The following is a 27054-nucleotide window of genomic DNA, read 5'->3' as shown; positions in this document are numbered from 1 at the left end:
TGTCAGCCACCAGCCAGGGACCGACTGGTATGTGAACAGAGGCCATCCTACCTCCGCTGAATCTCCTCCTTTGCCAGGTCCTGTTTAAGAATGTACTGTTCTCTGAACACCTGGGTGGCTCTGCTGATGAGCTGAAGGCATTCTTCGGGAGGAGGAGCCGTATCTTTTTCAGATGATCTTAAAAAAAAAAAAATTTCTGTCATTGCTTTGCTTAGCTGAGTAAAACAACTGAAGACAGACTCACGTCTTTTTACACTTCCTGTTTATCTTTCTCAGATGCCTCCATATCTATGTATTCTCTCTCTGTTCTCACTAGCTGATTAAATATGCCCTGTGTTTCTTCCAACTCCAACATAGTAAAAAGTATATGAAAAGAAATAGCTGAGGACAGGCTGAAGAGTTATTACAAAACAGAGAAGGGAGCCAGTTTTTAAAATGGATACGCCCTAAATTACATACTTTAAAAATGCTGGGTTTGCAACACTACGTTGCAGAATGCTTCTAATATGTTTTTCAAAGGAATCCGGGGTTTCAGCCAGAATACGGAGGGGAGACTGTGCCACTTCAACATCGTCTCGGGTACAAAGCAGGGGAGGAGACGCTGGATGGACTGTGCTTCTGCAAAATAAAAAAATAAAATAAAATTTACCATGGAGTGACTTGCTGTAAGTATAGGAAAACCTAAATCACATTCATCCAGAATTCTGAGGATATAAGAAACTATAAAGTGTTACAAACACTCTCAATGGCAATTTCAGAAAGCTTGAAAGATTGCAAACTTTAACAGCATGGCCAATGACTTACTTTGCAATAATTCACATCTGGGAGTTTGTTAATAACATTACTTCATAGACAACTTGTATTTCAGAGAGTTGGCAGAAACATGATTTGAAGGTATCTAGGTAACTAATATTCAGGAGTTTTTTTCCCCTTTGGGATTCATGTTTTTATTCTGAAGTATCCTAGTATGACTAGGTCTTACTTTACTAAAGGTAGGGTAGGATTTTAAAAACATGCTGAGGCAACAGGCAAAAAGGCAGTTTTTTGTAGTGATTTTATTACTTTTGTTCAGTCTTGCTAGTTTTTAGTCTCTTGTAGTGTAAATATCACAAAATTGATAGTGAATTATTTTCTTTTCCAAATGATGTCACTTCTCAAAGAGTATGGAAATTCTTCTAAGGAGAGTAAATTAATGCCAGTGTTTTGAACTATGTCAATACCTAGAAGCACATGCTTTCAAATGACACCAAGACACTGGGGGGAAAGGGGTCTAGTGTTCCAGTACTCCAGTGGCTTGTTAGAGACTCCTATTCCTGCATTTATAAAACTCAGAATGACCTTCCAGAGCTGTTGAAAACGGTACTTATAGCTTAATATGGGTTCCTTAAGGGGAACAAGGGTTATGAGTTCAGCTATATACCACCTTTCTTCCAGAGTCTACATATTCTGTGATGTCTTTATGAGGCTGGCAGAGATGGAGAAACTGGACTTTGAAGTCAGAAAGCCCGGTCTTTGCAGCCCAGTTCTACGTGCTCCCTGTGACTCTGGCATGTACATAACCTCTCTGTCCCTGATCCCTCCTCTACAAGATGAGGATAACGGTGCTGTCCTTAGCGCAGGGTTGCTCTGATTGCCGGAGGCTTACTTCTGAGCCTGGCACATAACGTTTAAAATCATTAAATCAGGGACCTCCCTGGCAGTCCAGTGGTTAAGACTCTGCGCTTCCACTGCAGGGGGCGAGGGTTCGATCCCTGGTCCGGGAGCTAAGATCCCGCATGCCACGTGGCGTGGTTAAAAAAATCATTAAATCTAACTCGTATTAATGATGGAGTTCAGTATTTTAGTATTCTTTCCACACTTGGGTAAAGCTCTTAACTCTCCGCTAGCTAAAGGAGATGCCAGAAATTATGCCTAAAATAAATCCTTACAGAGATGGCAGGAGCAACAGAAATAACCACCCCTCCAACCCTCAAGTCAGAAGCCAAAGCATAAACCGTGTATCTTCAGTCCGGTTACTAAGGACATCTTCCCAGCTTAGATTTTGCAGAATTAACGAGAGCTGTGTGGGAATACAAAGTGGGACGTACAGTAAAGGCCTTACGACGCATTCGTAGTTACTGGTGATGCAGATCATCGTAGGCCCCAGCATGTCAGGGACAATCCAGAACCCTCGAATCGGAGCTGGCTGCCTGAAAGAACACAGCCAGAGTTAAACTACAAGACGGCAAAAGCAGTGGATCCAAAGGCAACGATACGGCTGAGGTTTGTGGCCCTCTCAGGGCTGGGCTGACAGTTGGGTGGGACATGGTATCAGTGCAGTAACCTCAGGGGTGGTGACTTGGAAACCTGTATTACTTACAGCTCTGATCGGTCTGAATCAAGCTGTCACTCAGCAGCCAGACGTCGCTTACAGGTCACTCAGGAACCCACAGCCTCATGGTGCTCACTGTAATCTCGGCAGTTACCACGATACGATGAAGCCAGTTCTTTATGTGTCTTTCTCCCAACTCGCACGTAAGCTCCAGCTACCTCTGCATGCCTAGCCGAGCGCCCAACCCAGATTAGGTGCTCAGAAACTGTTGACTGAATAGTGTCTTTCTCACCTTAAAAATTCAATGCAGGCCAGCATCTATGTCACAGGACTTAATTTACTGTGCACAGCACGCGGCTCCCTCTCAGTCTTGGTTCTACTTCACTGAAGAAAGTGAAAACGGGGCCTCAGACAGGAACTGTCTTTCCTGCCAACGCGCTCACCGCCCCCCCCACGGCTCACTTCTGCCCAGACTGTTGACGCCGTCTCCTCTCGCCTCTTCTGAGATTTGCTCCGTCAGCTCTGCAACCACAGAATCTCCCTACTGTCCGTTTACCCTCAGCTTATAAACAAGCTGACATCGCTTCCATTCAAAACACTCTCCACTGTAGTTTCAAGCTCTCCTTAACCTACTCCCTCTTCCTTTCCCTTCAGAGCCAGCAGTCTTTCGCAGTAGCCTGCAGTAGTATTTCTCCTTCCACATCTCTCATTGGCCTTTTTTTGCAGGGGAGGGGAATGTGGTGAGGGAGAGTCTGGGAGGTTAGAAAAAATTTTTCTTCTGCACTTCTAGTGTGAAATCTACATACAGAAGAGTGCATATATACACTCTGTGACCACTGTCCACGCCAAGAATTACAACACTACAGGGGCCTGAGACCTTCCCGTGTGAGCCTCCTGATCACAACCTTCCACTTGATTTGTATGATACTCATGTTCTCCTTTTGCTCTATAGCTTTCCTATCTATGTATGTATTCATTCCTAAGCAATACAGTTTTACCTGTTTTTGAAAGGTATATATTATATATATGTATATATTATAAATGAGATTTTATTATCTATTTTCCCCATTCACTTTTCACCTGTGCTATCCGCTCCCACCCACAAAAGCGTTTCTGCGTGGTTCTCGATGAACGCCCACGTTGCCAGATCTGGACACTTCACCGCTCTTCACCGCTCGGCCGTACTTATTTGATGCTGCTCCCCTGCCTCCTCTTTGAAACCTCCTCCTCCCTGGCACCCTTTCCCCGGGTTCTCCTTCAGTCTCTCTGGCCGCCTTTTACTCAAGTTTCCTTCCTGGGCTGGGCTCCTCATCCTCCACTCACTGCTTGTAAGAAAGTGTTGCTCACGACTCTCCACTCAGGTGTCCTCTACTCACTCGAGGCCCTTTCCTGGGGAACCTTCACCAGAGTCCTGGCTCCAATGCTGACAATTCCCACATCCATACTGTCCTAGCCCAGACCACCCCCAGCTCCAGACCTACGTGTCTAACTGCCTACTGGGCTCCTCCACTTGGATGTCCTTTGGAACAGAAGACTCCAAGTGCCCCCATTAACCCATCTTGAGTCTTCCCACATCCACTTTCTCCTATGTCCAATTTTTCTGAAGGGTACCGCATCTACCGTTATCCCGGGTAGAAACCTGGGAGTCACTCTAGATATTTCCCTTTACTCTATTCATCAAATATTTACTGAGTATCTACTAGGCACCCTGTCAGACACTGAGTGTACAGACGTGAGGTGACGATATAAAGTATGAAACAGACAGACATGGTCTCTGCCTTCGTGAAACATTTATATTCTAGTAGTGGTGACAGACATTAAACAAACAAAAATATCAATTTAAGTATGTGCTACAAAGAAAAAGAATAATAGGAGAACCCAAAGGGGTTCTGGGAAATCAAGGGAACCCTCTTATGAACTGACATTAAGATCAGAAAAGAATCAGCAAGTGAAGACTGACTGGGGTTATGACTGGGGATATACCTCCCAGACAGAGGACACAAAATGTGGAATGGCTGTGGGCAGAGGAGAGCTTCTGATGCACAGACACCCTTGGGGTGAAGTATCATGTCTGCATGGGAGTGTAATATACATATATACCTGAATTACTGAAACAACAATTGTTATCTCTGTTTAGAAGGGAGAGAAAGTCCTTACCTGCATGGCAATGGCTTCGTACAAAGAATGTGTTCTACAAAGCATTTCTGTTCTGTAGCTAGTTCCTGTAAACTGTCCTTATCTTCTTCGTCTACAAAAGAACACAATATGTAAGTTAAATAACAAAAGTCTCCAAATTAAAATGCTGACGGTATTAGTTAAATGCAGTTAAGTTCTTGTCTCAGACCACTGCTTCTTAGAGGCTATGCCTCTCTGACATAGAAATCTCCTTACCACAGGGGTCTAGATTTCTGCCTCAAGAAGGAAAGTGGATTTTCCTTGGTCAGAAATGCAGAAATGTTTCATTCAGGAGAACAATCCCAGAAATCAATCCCTTCCATTCTCTTCCTCACCCACACCAATTTTATTTTTATAACAGCTTTTTGAAACGTAATTCACAATACCACACAACTCAACCATTTAAACTGTACCATTGACTGGGTTTTTAGTATATTAAGAGAATTATACAACCATCACCACAAAAAATTTAGAATATTTTCGTTACCCAAAAAGAAACCCCCATGATACCCATTGGCAATCGCTTCCTAGTTTCTGCCAATTGCCCCAGACCTATGCAACAACCACTAGTCTACTTTCTGTCGCTGTGGATTCGCCTGTTCTGGATACTTTATATAAATGGAATCACACAGCATGTAGTTATCTGTGACTGGCTTCTTTCACTTAGCATCATGTTTTCAAGGTTCATCCATGTTGGAGCAGTTATCAGCACCTCCTCTTTCTGTTGTTGAATAATATTCCATTGTATGGCCATACCACGTTTCATTTATCTAATCATCAGTTGATGGACACTTGGCTGTTTGGCTATTATGAATAATGCTGCTATGAACATTCGTTTAGAAATTTCATCCAAGTATGAACATGTTTTCATTTCTCTTGGGTATACACTCTGGAGTAGAACTGCTGGGTCATATGGTAACTCTATGTTGAATCATTTGAGGAACTGCCAGACTGTCTTCCCAAAGTGGCTGCACCATTTTACATTTCCATAAGCAGTGCATGAGTGTCCCTATTTTTCCAACACTTGTAATTGTCTTTTTAAATACTAGCCATCTTAGTGGGTGTGAAGTGGTATCTTGTGGTTTTGTGGTATCTCATTTCCATGACTGAACATGTTTCCATGTGCTTATTAGCTATTTGTATATGATCAATGGAACAATGTCTATTAAAATATTTTGTCTGTTTAAAACATTGGGTTATCCTTCTATTATTGAGTTCTAAGAATTCTTTGTATACGCTAGACACAAGTCCATCATCAGATACATGATTTGGAAATATTTACTCCCATTCTGTGGGTTGCCTTTAGTGTTTCCTTCTAAGCGTTCTATAGTTTTAGTTCTTATATTTTAGTCTTTGATCAATTTTGAGTTCATTTTTGTGTATGGTGTGAGGTACAGTCCAATTTCTTTCTTTTGCATGTAGATGTACACTTGTCCCAGCACCATTTGTTGAAAAGACTATTCTTTCCCCCATTTAATTGTTCTGGCACCCTTGTTGAAACCAACTTACTGTAAATGTAAAGGTATATTTCTGGACTCTCAATTCTATTCATTGACTTGTATGTGTATCCTTATGCCAATAGCATGCTGTCCTGATTACCATAACTTCGTAAGTTTTGAAGCTGGGAAGTGTGGGTCCTCCAACTTTGTTCCTGTTTTTCAAGATTGTTTTCGCTATTCTAGATCATTTGCAATTCCATATGAATTTTAGGATCAGCTTGTCAATTTTTGCAAAGAAGCCAGCTAGGATATTGATTAGGAATTACACTGAATTTATATATCAATCTGGGGAGTATTGCCATCTAACAATATTAAGTTTTCTGATCCATGCACGTGGGATGTTTTTCATTTATTTAGGGTCTTATTTCTTTAAACGTTTCATAGTTGTTTTTTTAAAATTGACTTTTAATTAATTAATTAATTGGCCACGCCATGCAGCATGCAGGATCTTAGCTCCCAGACCAGGGATCGAACCCGTGCCCCCTGCAGTGGAAGCACGGAGTCCTAACCACTGGACTGCCAGGGAATTCCCTGTTTTGTAGTTTTAAGAGTGTGTTTTGCATTTCTTTTGTTAAATTCATTCCTAAGTATTTTATTCATTTTAATGCTATTGTAAATGGAATAGTTTTCTTAATTTCTTTTTAGATTGTTCACTGCTAGTGCACCGAAATAGACCTGATATGTGTTTATTGATCTTGTATCCTGCAACCTCTCTGAACTCATTTATTAGTTTAAACAGTTTTTCAATGGGCCCTAATGATTAACTATGTAAAAGATTGTGTCATTGGAGAATATAGTTTTACTTCTTCCTTTCTAATCTGGATACGTTTTATTTTATTTTCTTGGCTAATTTCCCTGTCTAGAACCCCCATTATAATGTTGAATAGAAGTGGCTAGAGCAGACATCCTTTTGTTCCTGATCTTAAGGGGAAAGTGTGGAAGGCAGAACTTGTATAACAATTAAATCAGACATTTAGCTGAAGACATTTCTAAGCAAAGTGTTGAAGATGTGGTCTGATTTCTTCTTGCTGATTACAGGAAAATGTGAGGAAAATATAATTGAGGGAAGAACTGTTAAAATGGAACAAGGACTTGATGATCTAGGAAATTCCCACAGCCTATGTGGATGGCAAAAGATGCTAAAATTAAGAGAGTCACCTTCCGGAAACATGTTTTAGAGAAAAAGCCACTGGTGTGACTGTTCAGTCTTTTGCTAATACCTCAGAAAGATCAAAAGGTCAGAATATTCAGTCACACAAAAGGCTCTTTGACGAGATTAAGAGCATGACTTAGATCCTTCAGGTCTCAGCAGAAGCCAAAAATGGAGGTGGGATTATATAAGGAAGACAGTGGATGAACCTCTACTATAGTGACTCCTCATGATATATACAGGAGACCCAAAAAGTTCTTGAGAATTTTATACACACAGAAATACCACTGGCTTGAACTGAAAGGGTCAGAGGATGAGAGAAGGCTGTTCCACCCTCAAAATTCTACAGGCAGAAAACAGGCTAATAAAACTACTCAACTACAAACAAATACTATCTTTCCTGAAAAATGAAGGATTACTCAGAGGGCAGAGCTACAAGCCCAGAGGATTATCCCCAGGCCTTGAAACACAATGGAATTTAGATTTTTAAATTTCTTGGAACCTATGGTTCCTTTTTCCATTCCATTTTCTCCCCCTTTGAACTAGAGTATCTATAAGTGATACCTATGCCTGCCCCACATTGCGTTCTGGGAGCAGACAACTACTTTCTAGTTTCATAGGTCCACAGATAGAGAGTAATTTTGCCCCAGGGTAGGTTATACTTAGAGTCTAACTATAACTGATTTAAATGATTTAGATGATGACATTGCAGTACTTTTGAGCTCAGGACTTTTAGATGACATTATGAACTTTGTGTGGCTATAGGGACAATGTATTTTGTCAGATGTGAATGTTTAGGGGCCCCAGGGTGGAATGGAGTAGGCAAAATGATGGACTCCCCAAAGATGTCTGTGTTTTAATCCCTAGAACCAGGAGAATATGCTAGACTACGTGGTAAAGGGGAATAAAGATTGCAGATGGAATTAAAGTTGTCTATCAGGGCTTCCCTGGTGGCTCAGTGGTTAAGAATTTGCCTGCCAATGCAGGGGACACAGGTTCGAGCCCTGGTCCAGGAAGATCCCACATGCCGCAGAGCAACTAAGCCCGTGTGCCACAACTACTGAGTCTGCGCTCTAGAGCCTGCGAGCCACAACTACTGAAGACTGCGCGCCTAGAGCCCATGCTCAGCAACAAGAGAAGCCACCGCAATGAGAAGCCCCTGCACCGCAACGAAGAGTAGCCCCCACTTGCCGCAACTAGAGAAAGCCCGCGCGCAGCAACGAAGACCCAATGCAGCCAAAAATAAATAAATAAATAAAATAAATTAAAAAAAAAAAAAAGTTGTCTATCAGATGTCTTTGAAATAGGAAGATTACCCTGGATTATTTGGGTGGGCCCAGTGTTATCACAAATTTCCTTAAAAGTGAAAGAGGAAAGACTTCCCTGGTGGTCCAGTGGGTAAGACTCCACGCTCCCAATGCAGGGGGCCTGGGTTTGATCCCTGGTCTGGGAACTAGATCCCGCATGCATGCCGCAACTGAGAGTTCGCATGCTGCAACTAAGAAGTCCGCATGCTGCAACTAAAGATCCCACGTGCCTGCAACTAAGACCCGGCATAGCCAAAATAAATAAATATTAAAAAAAAAAAAAGTGAAAGAGGAAAGCAGAAGAGAAAGTCAGGGTTATGCAAGGTGAGAAAGATTCAACTCTGTCCCACCACTGCCGACTCTGAAGACGGAGGAAGGGGACTAGACGCAAAGGCAGGCAGCAGAAGCTGGGAAAGGCCAGGCAGTGGGTTCTCCCTTAGAGCCTCTGGAATGGAGCACTGCTTTGTCCAGTGAGATCATTCTAGGACTTCAAACCTACAGAACTACAAGGTAATAGATCTGTGTTGTTTAAAGACACTAAGTTTGTAGTAATTTACTACAGCAGCAATATTCTAGTACAGAAAGCACTTGGTCTTTTTCTGTTAAGTATAGTATTAGCTGTGGGTTTTTCATAGATACCCTTTTTCAGTCTGAGGAAGTTCTTTTCTATTACTAGTTTATTTAGTGTTTTTAACATGAAAGGCTGTTGGACTTTCCTAAATGCTTTTTCTGTTTTCTGTGTCTGTTGAGATGATCATATAGTTTTTGTCCTTTATTCTATTTTTTTTGTGTGGGGCGGGGGGACGGCCCTGCCGTGCAGCTGGCAGGATCTTAGTTCCCGGCCCAGGGATTGAGAACCCGGGCCCCGGCAATGAAAGCGCTGAGTCCTAACCACTGGACTGCCAGGGAACTCCCCTTTATTCTATTGATATGGTATAATATTGATATATCAATTGATTTCTCAATGTTAAAGTAATCTCGCATCCCTCGGATAAATCCCACTTAGTAGTGGTGTATAATCATTTTTATATGTTGCTGGGTTTGGTTTGCTAGTATTCTGTTGAGGATTTTTTACATCTATATTCATAAGAGATATTCGTCTCTAGTTTTCCTTTCTTGGATGTCCCTGTCTGGTTTTGGTATTACGGTAATACTATCTTCATAGAGTGATCAGGGAAGTGTTTTCTGTTTTTTGTAAGAGTTTATGAAGAATTGGTATTAATGCTTCAAATATGAAGCCATGTTATCCTGAACTTTTCTTTTTGGGTAGTTTTTGATTACTGATTCAATCTCTTGTTATATATACGTCTATTCAAATTTTCTATTTCTTTCTGAGTCAGTTTTGGTAATTTGTGTCTTTCTAGGAATCTGTCCATTTCATCTGCATTATCTAATTGGCATACAATTGTTCTTGACACTCCCTTATAATCTTTTATTCTTGGTATATCCTTATAATCTTGTATTTCTGTAAGGCCAGCAGGAATATCCCCACTTTCATTTCTAATTAATTTGAGTCTTTTTTATTTCTTCGTCAGTTTACCTACAGGTTTGTCAATTTTGTTGATCTTTTCAAAGAACTATCTTTTGGTATCATTTATTTTCTCTATTATTTTTCTGTTCCAAACTACTTTTTGACAGAATCTGTGAAACATACTGAAAAGCGCAAAAACTCACCTGATCCAAGAAATTTCTGAAGTTTATGAATCCAAGTTAGCCCAACACTATGTACACCAGCTTCATGAGTACAGTGATATCTTGAGGGACACTTGGGATCTGCAAATGGAATCATTAATGATATAAAGGAAGCCATTAGAAAACTGAGAGAATTCACCTGAGCAGGCCACAAACATATCTGTTGATGGAAGTGATGCAAGGCCTACAGGACCTTCACACTGTGGCACTATGTCAGGGGTTTGGGCATTTAAAAATCTGACTTCAGTTTTCAAATACATTTTAAAAGTATAATTACCAAACACAATTCAAATACGTTATTTTCTAAATATTAATACAGAGTTCACCAAACATTAACATTTGCTGTCAGGTAACTCACTTATGCCTTTCTGTCCACCTCTGTGCATTTATTTACAGTTCTTCAAAATAAAATGGTGAGTAAGAAAGGCTGTAGTTCTGTAGGAAACCTATGCTTGCATGCATCTACTTACATGAAACTGCTGAAGCTACTGCACTCCAATAGCACAGGTACTAGAAAGACTTAAGCACAGCTGCTTAGTGAACAGTCCTGTCATAGATGGTAAGTCAGGTGTAAAATGTGAAGTTTTACTTGTCTTGATAATGTTGACTTACAGATAGTTGTTTAAGTTTTAGATAGAATTTTTGTATTTATATTGATACCAAGAAATATGAGCAGTTGTTACATAATTTTCATGAAAATTTCTGTATTTCCATGGAGCCCTAGTTATCAGTAAGACTATCGTGAAACTAAAAGATGAACTCTTGAATACTTAATTTATAAATATTTATCTCTGTGACTCACGATTTTTAAAACATTAAACAACCAAAACCAGATACAGAAATAATGTCTATACTAAAGCTGATTTAAGATGGCAACTGTCATCTATAAGCCCCTAAACCAAATTTTTCTTTTATTTAACAGCCTCACTTTCCTACTGCTGACTTTATAGTAAGTAAATGTTGTAAAGTGAATGTTACATTATTTCCACCTGTTTTATATGTTGGGGTTCTGCATAACACCTCGGAAAATAGCATTATGCTATAAAAAGTTAAAAAAAAAAAAAAAAAACTCCTGGCAATCTCCGTGGTAATCATCTCTCTGAACAATACAATAAAGTACTAAACAGTTTCTTTTCATTTGCCCACACCTGAGACTTAATTTAAGGCTCAAATCATCTCATTAGGTCTCCCAGTGTTTAAAATGGCTTTTCAAAATGTGTCTGTGGTGCTGAAGTCAAAAGAAAAACCTTAATATTGGGATATGACAGAAATCTGTTATGAAAAAGGCAACATTAGTAACTGAGGTAGGAAATTTGCTAGATACCCCTGACAAGTTATATGGTAGCCATTCACTTATGTCATTAAAAATCTGGGTATGTTTCAGGTATTGTAATATGCCTTAAGTACAAATATGAATGAGTCAAAAATTTATTAGTTTCACGTATGAAAATGTTATCTCTTATTCAAAGAATCAAGATAAAAAAGCCTACAATTAAGATTTCCCAAAAACAGGTACCTTTATAAGGAAACCAATTAGTTTATGTCACTTTACCTCACTAGGTCTCAATTTCCTCATATATAAAGCAAAGTTCTGAGACTTAATATTTAGACTATATCTCTCCAAACACTGTTCAATTAGACATGCCCAATGAATCCTCTTTGCTGGTTTATTATATAAGGACTACTATGCCCTTAAATGTCTTGACTACACTTTAGTACAGAGTTGAAGCCATTATTACTAAACCCAGGCAAACTGGCTAATAGGACTGTAGGCAGGTTAAGTCAGGCTGCTACAAGATTGAACTCCCTTTCTCTGGACTGGAGAGAGGAAAACTATGAAAGGTACACGCAATTATTCCACACTGAGTAAGCTTTTGTTCCTCATTCTTCACAGGGAGGAAGACTAGATCCTAGAGGAGACTCTGAGAAACTGTTGAGGGGCAAAAAGGATTATAGGATTTTTATGTCAGAAGGGACCTTAGAGATCATCTGATGTTATCCCTATTATTTTTATGTGAGAAGTTGAATAAATGTCCGATACTACAGAGCCTATTAATGTTAGAGCTATAACGAAAAGCTAGGACACTCCAGACTCCTAGTTACAAACTCCTTCCGCTGAGCCGCGCTGAGTCTGGACAACACACAGAGCACACTCTCTGGCTGTCTCAGCAGTGTGTCCGCGCCTAGATGAACAGACGCAAGCTGCCAGAAGAATCTGGTGCCAACCCAGGCAAGTGAAAGCAAAAGGAAAAAAGATAAAAAGGAAACATTCAAATGGTTCTGGGTATAACAATATGTTCGAAAATGAAGAAAGATATTTTAAAGAGATACCTTAATACCAGTATAATTTTATTTTTAAAGTTATTTTTAAAGTTTATTAAAGTTTGCATACATTTAAGAACTTGAATCGTGAAACCTCCTTTTGGTTGGACCAGGAGAAAGTCACTGTTATAAATCTGAGTGGATCCAGACTGAAGACCACTATCCTAAAACTTGGGGAATTTGCTTAGTCCTTCTTGGACCTACAGTGCAATGTTGTAATTAAAAGGCCAAAAGAACCCAGTCAACTTTTTAAAGGTTGGAACTACAGAAAAAATAAATTACACAGAAATAGCCTGTGATAATCTTAGTACAAATATAATGAAATAAAAGAACTAAGTTTAGTGAAAACTTTACCTCTGTGAAGTTTGATTGGACAAGAAAAGTCAGAATCAAAGGGCTCGTCCTCTCCGGATGCCAGTTTCAGGGCAAGCTCCAACTCCACACACTCAAACACATACAGAGAAGGAATGAGGTCTGCCCTGGAATCCCAGGACTTTTCTGACTGAAAAAAAGGCACTGTAATTTTAGTGTTTCATGTTCCTTTGAAAATGTACACAACTAAAAACAGAAGCAAAAAGCTGGATCAAATAGTGCTTTCAAACTCTTAATTCCACCCTCTATTCCAACAGTGCCTTGTTATTCTTAAAAGCGAATAAAAGGCCTCTCTTCTTTTAGGAAGTTGTAAATAAACAAGTTTAGAGAAGAGCCAATTCAGTGATTCAAAGGTTCTTTATACCTGTCACCAAAGGTGGCAAAATAGAGTTCAGAAAGAAATATATAGGTCGCTGGACCAAGTAACCTGGGCACATTTTAACTTCCTTCAATTTAAGTTTTTAAAGTGGGCTTCAGTTACTTTTAAGTGTTAAGTTTTCAAAATACACATAAGTGCCAAATAGAAACTATAAAATTCCTCATATACGAAACATTCATACTGGTCCAGGAACTATCCCTGGTGTTGGAGATACAAGTATGCCCACAGCAGCCCAACTTACTGTTTGGTCATCTTCTTCTTCCCCTTCCAGCACAACACAGTGATACAGCATTCCTGATTCAGTAGCAATCACCAAGATGTTGGGGACACATGGTAAGCAGAGTACAGCACAAGCATCATAACCATAGTTATCTTCAGCTGCAGGATGCATGGGCAATGGGCCTAACAGCTTTCCCACACTCCCAGGGCTAAAGAAAGAGCGAAAACATACTTGGGAAGTGTTGATAGAAGACAACCATGCTCATCACTTAAAGCCCTTTTTGACTTTGTCTTTCCCCAGCTATCATACACTAATTAAAAATATAGTATATTCCCAATGTCTCCACTTTCTCATTTTCCCACTCAATTTCCACCTCTTTGGTACTTCTCAACTGGACATAATTTTGCACCCAAGGGGACACTGGCATGTGTCTGATGACATTTTTGGTTGCCAACACTGGGAGGAGGGGGAGAGGTTACTGGTTTCTAGAGGCCAGAGATGCCGCTAAACACTGCCCCACAGGGCAGTCCCCTACAACAAAGAATTATTCGGCTCAAAACGTCAATAGTGCAGAGGTTGAAAGATCCTGCCCTAAATTTACTGTGGTTTATGCCTTCACCACTCCACTGGATGCTACTCTCTGGCAAAGGTCACCATTGAGATTCTAGTTGCTAAATGCAAAAAAGGCCCTTATCTCGACCTTCTGCAGCATTTATAACTGGTTAACAATGACTGCTTTGTAATACCCTTAACATCTGTACATTCTTTCTCCTAGTTTTCTCTTCCTACCTCTCTGAACACACCCTTCTAATACCCTTTCCTGATTTCTGTCTCTTAAATATTTGCACTGTCCCGGATTCCACTGTAAACCCTCTTCTCTTTTCAAAATACACACTTATATAAGCGCATATTAGGACTTCCCTGGTGGCGCAGTGGTTAAGAATCCTCCTGCCAATGCAGGGACATGGGTTGGAGCCCTGGTCCAGGAAGATCCCATATGCTGTGGAGCAACTAAGCCTGTGCGCCACAACTACTGAGCCTGCACTCTAGAGCCTGTGAGCCACAACTACTGAGGCCACGCGCCACAACTACTGAAGCTCGCGCGCCTAGAGCCTGTGCTCCGCAACAAGAGAAGCCACCGCAGTGAGAAGCCCACGCACCACAACGAAGAGTAGCCCCCCTGCTCGCCACAACTAGAGAAAGCCTGTGCACAGCAACGAAGACCCAACACAGCCAAAAATAAATAAATAAATTTATATATTAAAAAAAAAGAGCATATTAACTATGCCTGGTTTTAACTACTACCTGTATTCTGATGATTCCCAAAACTTTTATTCTGAAGTGCAGCTTATCTTCAGACCCACTATTTAATTGGATTAGACAAATACACTTACTAAGTGCTAGATAACACCCCCAAGGAACTAATGGTTTAGTTGGGGAAGCAGACATTTAACTAGAATTACTATAACACCTGTAATAATGCAAGGATTTACAGGGTACAAAGCAACACTGAAAGGTACAAAGCAAGTGAGATATGTAAGAAAGGTATCAAAAATAAGATCAATGGGAACAGCATATTCTGGGAAGGGGTGGTGAGCATTCCAAGCTAGGGAGCAGCATATATCCAGCCCTGGAGGAATGAAAGGTGAAGAATTAACAGGAAGGAAACTTAGCTTGGTATGATGGGAGGCGAAGTGCAAAGTCTCAGGCAACAGAACAGTAGCTGGGCAGATAATCAGGACTGGCTTATGAAGCAGACAGTCTCGTATGCCATGTTAACGTGCTCAGAGTCTCTCCGCTGGATGACAGTGTGTTGCTAGAGGTTTAAATCAAGAGTGATAAAAAAGAAAAAAAAAAAAAAAAAAAAAAGAGTGATAGAGTTTCGCTTTACTAAGATGAATCAGACAGCAGTGAGGAGGATGACAAAGAGGGGACCAAAACGGGATTCAAGGCAACTATTTAAGAGAAGAATGACCCAGGCAGAAGATGATGAGGGTCTGAAGCGAGGACAGGGGACTAGAGAGACGGGTATATACATTCAAGAAATTTTCACGGTAAAATCAATAGAATTTTGGGACCAGACTGGATTTAAGAGGATGTAGAAGATGACTTTCAGGTTGTGGGCTAAGATTACTAGGTAGATAATGTGGACAAATAAGGGCCAAGTAGTTTGGGGAGGAAGGGTAAGGGAGAGTAATAACGTTACCACAAAAGCCTCCCGAGAGAGAGATCATGTGTGAAAGGCAGAGAACATTTCTGTCCAGGAGAACAGGATTGACAGTGACTCCTCACCATTCTGCAATCTATAAACCTCTTTCATCTTTCTTATTTATCTTTTTCATTTTGCATCCTCTCTTCTCTCTCCTGGATTCACTTCTGCCCCCATTTCTACCTAGTGAATCCTTCAGGTCCAAGCTTCTGTATTACCATCTTCTAAGTCCTCCAAGACGGGCAGCCTAAGCACTTACTCTGCCCCACTCCCAGAGCACCTTGTGACGCCTTCAGCACATCACGTTGTACTACAGTTTTGGTTTGTCGTAGGCCTTTCTGATAGACAAGGAACCACAGAGCAGGGACTCTGCCTTCAACCCTGTATTCCCATATTTTGCCACAGAGTGAGCCCGGAATGAGTATCTGCTGATTTATAAATAAATAAATTACAATGTTCAGATTCGGGCCGTATGCCTCTCTAGTTACAAATTTTCCCAAAATTCTTATCCTCTATTGACTCTAACTCTCACCATAACAGATGATTCTTATTTCTTTATTTTACCTGTATTTTCTCTCTAGTCCTGTATTTCCAACTGTCCATGGAATATTTCCAAATTAGTTGCCCTTCCTGACTTCATTATTCCTGTTAATGGCTCACTCCCTTATCCAAACAGCAACAAAGTCTTATTGATCCTTCCTTTGTAGTATGTACTATGTTCATTTCTCCCTTGCATTACCACCCTAGTTCAAACGCTTACAGACCTTAAACTAAAATTTGGAAGTTACTTTAAAAGTCTCTCTGCTCCAGTCCCTTTCCTAACCAATTGTTTTATCCTTCTCCTGTTTAGAAACCATCACTGGCTTCCTACTAACCTTTTCCTACAGAAAAGACTCCACGTCCCTTAACTAGGTATTTAACTCCACCACATTTTCCCTGGACAGGTACTTCCAGCTTTATCATTAGACGCTCCCTACCTGAATCTTCTGCTCTAGCCCCAAGTGTCTAATCATTGGACCTTAAACGACATTTGCACTTGCCTGTTTTCATACTTGACTTCATGCTGCTCTTGTGACTAAAATGGTCTTACCCTTCCTTGATGCTTCATTTAATCCTGCTTTAAAGCCTTAAGTCTCATATGACATCAGTCCTTCTCTATGAAAATCTCCTTAACTTCTTCAGTCAGAATCATCTCTCCTTCCTCTGGGTTCTTATTATGCACCACGAATGCAGTACGAGTCATTATCTTTCCATGGTTATGTATGTCTTTTCCCCACAACTGGGACATAAAGATACCAGATTACCATGTCTAACCATCCCCATGGTGCATTGTTCACATAAGATACACGATACAGATCTTCCTTGACTCACGGCGGGGTTACGTCCCAATAAACCCATTGTTAAGTTGACAATATTGTAAGTTGAAAATGCATTTAATACAACTTACCTACCAAACATCATAGCTTAGCCTAGCCTACCTGAAATGTGCTCAGAACACTTACATTAGCCTACAGTTGGGCAAAATCATCTAACACAAAGCCTATTTTATAATAAAGTGTTGAATGTCTCATGTAAGTTATTGAATACTGCGCTGAAAGTGAAAACCGGAATGGCTGTAAGTAAATCAGCTGTTTACCCTTGGGATTGTGTGTCTGACTGGAAGCTGTGCTAACTGCCCAGCACCACAAGACAGTATCAACTGAGTATCACCAGCGCAGGAAGAGATCAAAATTAAAAATTTAAGGTACAGTTTCTACTGAATGCATACTGTTTTTGCACCATCGTAAAATTGTAAGTCTGACTAAGTTGGGGACCATCTGTAAATACTTTTTTGATTATCCTTTGTGAACACAAATCCAGTCTTATCTTAAGTGATTATCCACGAATTCTATAGAACTTACCCAAATAATATGAGGAAATGAAAGGTCAAATGATCTGTATCAACTTTCTCTTCAAAATATGCAAGCCAGCCTTGAAAGGCTGCAATACTTCCACAAACTCAAAAACATGGACCCCCAGTGCAACCATGACAATCTATACTGGAGCACAAGCTGGGCTTTCATTTCAGGTGGGTTACCTCCTCAGCTTACCTGTGCAACAGACTAACATATGTAAGGAAAGTCTCCCCATTCTCATATAAGATGTACAGGGGGTAAGCCAATACTTCATCTTTGCCTTTTTGTCCAAATATGTTCTTCGGGACTGCCGACAACGGCCCAAAGTCAAATGCAACTGCTGTCTCTCCTAGAGATGCGGTGTAGGCCCTTCTGAAAAGAGATTTTAAAACCAACTGGTTGGAAACGAAAACAGAAATAAAATGTCCAATAACAGCAGGTGGGGATGGAATTTGTATTCAATGGAGTGATAAGACAAAAAATTGTGATTATGAAGAATGTTAAACAACATTGGAAAATTCTCATAAAATTCAATGAAAGAAGTAGGCCATAAAATTATATAAAGTTGAAATATACAATCACACAAACAGTAAAAATACACACATACAGACATGCATAAACACAGAAAAGAAACAGGAAGAAAACACATAAAGATATCAACAGTTATCTCTAAGCAGTAGGAGGCATTCAGTCCACGAATATCTACTAAATATTACTAAGTGCTCAGTGCCTCTGGTTCTGGGAAACGTCAGTGACTTGAACAAAGGCCCCCCTCTAACGAGAGAGACGTCCACAGAGAAGCCAACCACATAACACAGAGCCAGAAGATGACGTTATGAAGAAAAATAAAGCAGGGGAAGAGAGTACTGGTGGAGGTGCTGCTTTAGGTGATCTGGGAAAGACTCTGATAAGGTGCTATTTGAGCAAAGATTTGAAGGAAGTAAGGGAGCGAGTCTGTGGTCACGCAGAGAAGGAGCAGTTCAGGCAGAAGGAAGGACACATGCAAAGACCAAGGAGGGCGGTGGCAGGAGTGTCTGAGGAATGGCAAGGAGGCGGAGTGGCTGGAGCTCAGAGCCTGGGCAGCGGGAGCACTGAGCTGGAGGGCTGCAGCCAGCGGGCAGAAATCAATGGAGTGCGGAGAGCGGGGAAGTACAATGAGCTGATTTATACCGAAAAGTAGCACTCTGGCTGCTATGCTGAGGACAGACTACAGGAAATTTTAAAGTATTTCATTTTCTTCTTAATACTTTTCTTAGTTTTCCCAATTTTCTACAACAAATATACATTACCTTTATAATCAGGAAAGACAAATGATAAAACATGCTGTTTTTGTATTTTAAAATTTAGTATAGTTTGTTATTCAAAAAGATTCCAGTTTAACACAAGGTTAATGAATATGGTTAAAATAAAACCACAATTTCATACAGCTGAGAAAGTCAACATCATTCCAAGCTGTTATAGGTACCATATCTTAGTTTCTTTATCACATGGAAAGGTATATGGTATCAGGAGGCAAAAAATGAGGAATCCCAAAATCCAGAATAAAAGAACTGCCTGAGTTAAACTAAAAAATTAAGACAATGAATGGAAACAAACAGACAAAGCAGTTATTTCAAAGAGACTTAAATACCAAGCCATCCAAACTTAACTGGAACTTAATGAATATAGTAATATTTCTAATAATGGTAATAGGTATCAATTAATGAGTACTCTGTGCCATGCTAAGCACTTTTTATGCATGATCTCATTTATTCTGTACAATAATCCAAGTAAGTGGTCACTACTTTTTATATTCATGGAATATACAGTCATGGAAATGACGCTTAGTGCAACTGAATAACTTGCCCAGACACCACAGCTGACAAGCGGCAGAGCTGAGACTGGAACCCACCAGGTGTTGACGTCAGAGCCAAAGCTCTTAACTACTGCGTTTGCTCTACGGCCTCTCATCTGGACAGGGTGCCTGGCAAAGGAGGTTGGAAAGCAACGGAAATGCACTGCCGACACCAGAACAGGACCTATCAACTCGCAGAGGCAGGTATTTCCCCACTGTGGAGATGGATGGATGCGAGGTTAAGGAGCTGGTGCTATAAGACATTAAAATCATTGGACTGAAACTTTCAGTTGTGGGACTATTAAAGAGAATTAAAGTGGTCCCAGGCTGGTGGCAACCTCTGACTCCTAGCAGAAGCAGATGAAATTCTTCTCTGGAGGAACACACCCCCAACTCAGGCTCTCAACATTTCAAAACATTAAGATCAAGTAAACATAAGTTCACAACGAGAGATCAGCAATCACAGGAAGAAGCGACCATGATCATGGGGCAGGAGGAAGAACACACGCAGATTTAGATCCCCACCTCCCCAGGACTTCAGATACTGAGACTGTCACATACAGAATAGCTGTATATAAAATATTCAAAGGAATAACGGTTAGAAAAACAAAAATAAAGAAGATTATTAGATATGACCATCATGGAGACATGAAAAGAACTAAATGGAACTTCCAGAAATATTGCTACTAAAGGCTTCTCTCTACATGCACACACTGTGGGTGATCATGTGTGGTAAGCACCGGAAAGACTGATCAGGAGGCCAGAGGAATGGGGTTTGTAAGTTCAAAGGGTGATTCTGTTAGTGGTCAAAGTAGCCAGGAACTTGCCCCTGTAGTGGGTAAGAAAACATAAAGGAAGCCAGGGTCACAGGAGAATCAGAAGGGCTCTCTACGTTCTGCTCCAGCTTCTGGGGTACTAGGTGCTGGGGGTCCAGCAATCTGCCCATCCACACTGAGTGAACAGCTGGCAGGCCTCCAGCCCAACCCTCTCACCTTCCACCTTTTCTGTAACTTTGCAATATTATAATTCATTCTCTTATTCAAGATACAACAGGGAATAAATTTCAGCTATTCACATTTTTGAACTTTCTTGAAAAAAGATCAAGTTACTAGTTATAGTGACATTCAGATTTGTAACTTTTCGTTACCTATTCATATCGCCTATTTTTGCTTATTTCTCACATTACCAAAAAGCATGCTAAAGGCACCTTTGGAAAATCTTGCAATCTGCTAAAATTGCATTTATAATCCCGATAAAACTAATTTTAAAAAATTTCATGACACAAATAAAAACTTACCCTTTATTGAGTATCAGACTTTCCTCTTCTGCTTCTGAAAGTACAATGACCTTAGTGGGTGTCTGGGGCTCACGTAGAGAGTAAATTCTAGCAATCAAAAGAGAAGAAAGCCAGTACTTAAAATTCTCTTTCATTTCCCAAAGTTCCTCTTTCCTTTCCATCTACTCAGTTTCTGAGGATTTTCCTACCAGTTATCACAACCATCTGCCAAAGATCTTGCTGTTACTGACAAAGTGGCCTACTTCATTTGTTCCATAACAACATAAGAGGAAGGTTTCCCTGGGACATGAAGAAATGTTCTCTACTCTAAGCAAAATGCCTCATCAGCCTTCCCCAACCACCACACCTCAGTCCTTAGCCATATTCACCTTGTCCAGTCATCTCACTACTGCCTCTAAGTTTGCCAGCTTCCCTTCAGTTATACCCATCTGTCTCTGCCTATGAGACACCCAGTCTCATCAGGGAAGAAACCATTTCTCACTCTTCTTTATATACCAACTGGCCAGCACAGTGGGTGACTTTCAGCCTGCAATTTGTACATATTTGTGTTATATAAAGACACAATGTCTTCCCTGCTTTCTCAAGAGGTTAGTATAAAACTAAAAGAAATTTTTTTACCAAAATCATTTTATTTAAAATAAATCTGGGGGAAATTCCCTGGTGGTCCAGTGGCTCGGACTCTGCACTCTCACTGCCAGGGACCTGGGTTCGATCCCTGGCCGGGGAACTAAGATCCCGCAAGCCACACAGCGTGGCTAAAATAATAATAATAAATCTTCCCAGCATATATAGCTATTGTTAAAAGGAGAAAAAAAAATTTAAAGGCCAGTAGTATCATTATTAGAAATCCAGTGTCCCTCTTAAAGTCTTTATCAAGTTAATCACTTATTTTGTCTGACCCCACAAAGAATTTTTAAACTTAGTTTGTTCCATTATCAATAGAACGTCATTTAATAAATGTTTTTAATGAAAATTTGATCCAATTGAACACACCATTCATTGTGGTCTTCCTAGCTGCCTACAAGCATTACTGACTTCAAAATACAAATAAGTCCTACAAATTGTAATGAGGAACAGTGAAAGGAAAAGTAAATGCAACAGGGCACTGAGTGGGAATTTCTTGTTGCCCTGAAACTGTCAATAGGGTCAAAGCTTAGGAAAAGAGTAGTGTTAAATACCCAATATTTTAAAAGGAATCTTCAATAACTGAGGCCAGATACCTCCTTTACGGCTTAATGTGAGGAAGACCTAGACCTACACTATCTCCTCACAATCTCCTTTTCCAGCTTACATAAGACAGAAGGTGTCAAGAGTCCTTAAGAGTATGGTACGATGTTTGGAATGTGAGGGTCCTCCTTCTTTCTTTACCCCCAACTCCAGAGCCAAATGGGTGGGCAGGAAAGGCCCTAAAAGAACCAGCCAGATTTAGGGGTACCTGTAATAAGGGGAAATGGGTATCTCATTTCCTAGCTGAATGCCAGATGGGTTGTCAAAAACTACAGGCCACCAAGGCAAGGGAATTCTTGGGTGACTCTGACATGTCATATCCTAGGGTTGGGGGCATGTGAACACTCTATGGTATCTACTCCAAATATGGAAATTTCTGAAGGAGATAGGCTGGGACAGCATAAGAAAGGACTATAGTGTGGTATGCCCAGTTCTGTGGCCCTTGGAGGGCAGGGAAAAGGACCTTGGCAGTTACCACGGCTCCATATGAAAAACCACAACGGTTAGGTCGAGAAGGCAGGAGTTACCCAGTTTAGGGATAGTCCATCTTGACAGAGGGTTCAGGGCATGGACAGTTGGTAGAGTCAGTGGGAAACAGAGCTCCTGAGTGATGGAGGGAGCTGAAGGCCAAACACTGCCCCTGAAAAAACCACACACCAGTCTGTGCAGAGACTATCACATCAACAAGAGGCCACCAGCAGCTGAGGGAACTAGATTAAACCAGGAGGAGGGATATGCCCCCTGCCCTTCACTGATGGACAGCCAGTTAGGTAAGATGTACGCCTCAGCTAGCACACTCTCTTTACCCCGCCATCGAGGAGTCAGACCCAGAGGAAGGAGGAACAGCTCTCCTCCTTACACTTCACCCCCTACCTCAAGGTGCTGGGGTAGAAAGAAGAGTCAAAGAGCAGATCATGCCCTCTCCACTCATTTCAGATCCCTCAAGGTCTGACCTGTGATAGGACCAGGATATAGTTTTGAAATGGATTTGAGATCAGAGTTTTAAACTGAACAGACTAAGTTTTAATAACTGAAAGTAACCAGAAATCTATGAGGTCTGTGTAAGAAGCCATTAAAGGATCAACCATTCGGCAGTAAAAGAAGATTTGGTAGAGCACAGTCAAAGCAGTGATTAGAAAAAATAAAACTGCAGGTATCTGTACATCAGTCAGTCTCCCCAACAAACTTTTTACATAAGGCAGATCCAGAAAGTTAACTGATAATATAATAGAGATCTCTGTAGGATTAGGGCATTTAATCATACAATGCAAAACCTGGAAGGGGCTTTAGTAAATGATCAAATGAAACCTGCTCATTTGACAAACTGGAAACTGAGGTGCCCAAGTTTTTAACATCCCGAAGACAGAAGTGACACTGGGACAAGAACTCAAATCTCTCAATTCCCAATTAAATGATCTTTCCCCTATGCTACATTACCTCCGAAAGAGTGGCACAATGAAAACAGTTTTAGGGAGATTGTCTTAATAGGTCAGCTTGGGAAAGGAGAGACTGGAGGCAGGGCCAGTTGAGAGGGAACAGCAGTGATTAAGGCACGTAAGTTAGGGCAGCTGGACGATTCTCACACGATTGAGAAGGGGTAACAACAGCCGTCGGATAAAGCTTTCCAGCATCTACTGACCCATTCAGTGGTACTTTGAGCTATTAACTGGCAACCAGAAAGAGAATCTTCCCACTCACAAAGCTGTAAGAAAAAAATGTACCTTATTACGTTGTCTGATGTTAACAGCACTATGTGGGGGTCCAGCATCTCACTCGGATACCAGGCAGCATGCTTTAGAGTCAGAGAGGTAGAACTGGTGAAAAATCTCTCAGCAACGGGAGTGGTGCTAAAATAAAGACAGCAATTTCCCAAAACCTGGATGAAAAAGCTTCTAAAGGAAAACCTATCTTAACACTCTTTGCTCTTCTTTTCTTCAAATTCCTTTCTCATAAATCTTGCTGAGACAGCATTTAAAGCATCTACCAACCAATATCAAAGAATCACAATTAAAATATTTTCTAAATTGTAGAGTATATTATACTGTACTTTACAAGTGATTTTAGATACAGTATCTTACTTGATCCTTTTAGTAACTTTGTAAGGAAACTACAAGGGCAGCTATTATCACTCCTATTGTGGAAATGAGGAAACAGAGATTTAGAAAGGAAACATTTTTAAGGAGGCCCAACCTATGAATTGTGGAGCTAAAGGTGGGTTTCTACCTTATATTCTTTTCAGATCTTTCAGACTCTCATTTTTCAGGATTAATTGGAAAAGAAAAAAAAATACAAAAATAAAACTTAGTTATACTTATGAGAAAACTGTCTGGCTCACAGTTAATAACTGCTTTTAAAACATCTTATTTCAACCTACTTGAAAAAACAGCCTGACTTCCAATGAGACAGCAATGTGATAATTTAGGCAGAATAAAAGTACAACCCCACATATACTGTAAACACTATTACCACAAGAAGCCAGTGTGCAGACCATCTGGAGTATACTGATGTTTCAATAGTAGCAGAGTAAACATACCTTAAGAACCACTGGTCTTGAGCAATTTTTTGCACGTATTACAAATTATACAGATAAACACTAAATGGAAATACAACTTACCTACAATTCACTGTTGATTTTCCACCTTCAAATTCAGAATTCTTCCCCCACCTTTTAGGTAATTCTAATATCATAAGTCCTTTTATTCCTATAAGTGCTACATGATGTTGTGTTGGACTTAACAAGACTTGATAGACTTCAAACAGGGGTGGATTTATGCAAAGCAATCTCTGAAAATTAAAGCAAATGAGTCAAAATAGTTAATTTTAATGCAAATATATATGGCAGTTACTTGAAAGCACAGTACCACTTTAGTTTTCTATAATTGTAGTTTAATGAAACATTCTGGGTAAGTACTAACACCTCAGCCATTACCTGATGAAATATTTTTTAACTATTTAGATTGGAATATTATATAAAATGCATCAGGTTTCCCTACTTTGATAAATACTACATATAATTCCCTTTTTATGATCAAACTCCAGACTACCACTTCAGCCTCAATTCTCCACCATTCCCCACTTGTACTTTATACTCCCAACAGATTAAATTGTATTTCTGGGAAATCATCATACTTTGTTATGTCTCTGTGTCTCTGTACAACTATTCTCCCTGCAATGCCCTCATTTTTCTTTTTTAGCTGGCTAAAACATTCTTGGAGACTCAGTTCCTATGCACTTTCCTCCCAAGAAAGTATCCCTGACCTTCTGGCCAGGAACTAATGCATTTTTTCTGTACTCCTATAGCACACCCTAGATAATTCTATTATAGTACTTACCACCCTGCATTCTAATTAGCCTTTTACCTGCTCATCCCACACAGCTAACTACGAATTACCTGAGCTCTGTGTCTTTCCTCTCTGTATCTTTGGCATAGCATATGGCATGTCGCTAACTAACTCTCAATATATGTTTTAGTGACCAGACAAATGAAGAACTCAGAAATACTAGTAAATGATAATTACTTCTATAAATAGTACAATAAGATAGAGAATGGCTTCAAGAGCTTCTGCAACTAAAATGCTGCTTTACCGAAGCAGATTTGACATTGAACGGTGATATTTTCAGGGGATTCTGTTAAGTGGTTTGTCTCATATGCCCTCAAAAAAAAAAAAAAAAAAAAAGTACTTCTATTTCTTCTCTCATGAGCATCTCAAATTCCCATTTTCTTTTCTTTCTATTTTCAGTAATAAACCATGAGATTACCAATGTATTGCTTATTCTTATGTATAGAGAATCACACTAAATCAAAAGCTTTTTAGACAAGACTGTTGAATATAATGTGATTTCAATTGTTACTGATGTCTGTAAGTCTGAAGTTTCTTTGTTTTTGTTTTTAGCTGCCCTTTGCTGATTCTAATCAAACTGTTTTTTCTCCGGTCAGTGGTTCTTTCCTTCTTTTCCCATCTTCTCAATCTTCTTCCTACTTGATTCTAATGATCTACCTCAAATCAAACACCACCTTTCTTCTGCTATGCATACAATCTAATCTAATTACCTAGGTCACCTGTGATAATCACATTATTTACGTGGGCTTTTTTTGTTTGTTTTGTTTTGTTTTTTTGGTTTGATTTGGTTTTTAAAGTCACTACTCATGCTTTCATTTTGCCTTTTTGGGGGAGGGTTTTTTTTTTTTGTTTGATTTGGTTTGGTTTTTAAGGTTACTATTCATGTTTTCATTTCACTGAAAGTTGCAACTCATGTTAAACTGCGTCCTTGTCTATCTCTGAGTTTTTGACATTTGGAGGATTGAAGGTCATTCAGACAGTTATCAATATGTACTGAGGGTTTATATGTTCCAAGCACACTGAAGTACTGGGGATACAAAACTAAGTAAGGCGGACACAGCCCCTGCCTTGGTGCTTGCACTCCAGAAAAGAAGTCAGACAATAAATTAACAAGTATAAATAATTTAATCATGACTGTGCTAAATTCTGCATAGCAATATAGGGTGCTATTGTTAATACTGCATGCTGAGCATCTAACACTTACTCTTATAAACTGCAATTTTACAGTCAGTAGTTTGTGGGCTTGTGACCTGTTTTCAAAACTGCAGAAACAATGCCAGCACCTTATTCAAATCATTTCTCATCAGCAAGCATCAAACAACGGCACACTATATATGTATGCCATACGTTAGAATGGGGGCCAAGTTTTCTTATTTTGTAATCTTTAAAAGACGCGAATCGGCTTATTACAAATAAACGCTTCCATAAAGCAATATTTAATCACAAGAAGTCTGTAGTACTTTCTGATCACACCTACTTTCACATGCTGTTGGCTTCTCAGAAGCCAGCAAAAATCTCTTTCAACTCTGGGGATGGCCTAATTTTTTGAAAGAGCTAACAGGGAATTCCTCCTCCATGTCAGGCACGAAGCTTGTTGCTTTCAAATCAACGACCCGACGTGATACTCCCAACAATCCCAAGAGAAAGTTAGGCCTGTCCCTGTTATTTTATGAGTGTGACGTCACGACATCGGATTCTCGGGACCAACCTCCTAAAAAGAGCGAGCGCACCCACACTCTTAAGCCTCTTACCCCTGCTTTGTTTTTCTTCAGAGCACCTGCGCCACTGATGTTTTACTGTTACTCCATGGTCTCTCCCTTCCTC

The 27054-nt window shown here is 40.1% G+C and overlaps 1 protein-coding gene across 2 annotated transcripts in view; it reads right to left on the bottom strand.

The window, feature by feature from the left end:
- The window catches only part of NUP88 (nucleoporin 88), a 29843-nt gene that overhangs the window by 1691 nt on the left and 1098 nt on the right, over nucleotides 1–27054 (bottom strand). For both annotated transcript variants that reach the window (XM_082443849.1, XM_082443850.1), the window contains exons 3-13: nucleotides 24504–24673; nucleotides 23611–23736; nucleotides 20663–20749; nucleotides 17727–17903; nucleotides 13449–13635; nucleotides 12811–12958; nucleotides 10117–10215; nucleotides 4469–4559; nucleotides 2088–2189; nucleotides 460–618; nucleotides 52–177 (exon numbers count right to left, since the gene is read on the bottom strand). In XM_082443849.1, coding sequence (XP_082299975.1) covers nucleotides 52–177; nucleotides 460–618; nucleotides 2088–2189; nucleotides 4469–4559; nucleotides 10117–10215; nucleotides 12811–12958; nucleotides 13449–13635; nucleotides 17727–17903; nucleotides 20663–20749; nucleotides 23611–23736; nucleotides 24504–24673 — 1472 coding nt within the window. The remainder of the gene's footprint in view (nucleotides 1–51; nucleotides 178–459; nucleotides 619–2087; nucleotides 2190–4468; nucleotides 4560–10116; nucleotides 10216–12810; nucleotides 12959–13448; nucleotides 13636–17726; nucleotides 17904–20662; nucleotides 20750–23610; nucleotides 23737–24503; nucleotides 24674–27054) is intronic.

This window comes from Balaenoptera physalus (genome assembly GCF_965194825.1).
Source record: "Balaenoptera physalus genome assembly, chromosome: 20".
Classification (NCBI taxonomy): domain Eukaryota; kingdom Metazoa; phylum Chordata; class Mammalia; order Artiodactyla; family Balaenopteridae; genus Balaenoptera; species Balaenoptera physalus.
The sequence above is the reverse complement of the archived record's forward strand: the minus strand, read 5'-3'. Positions and strand labels throughout refer to the sequence as shown.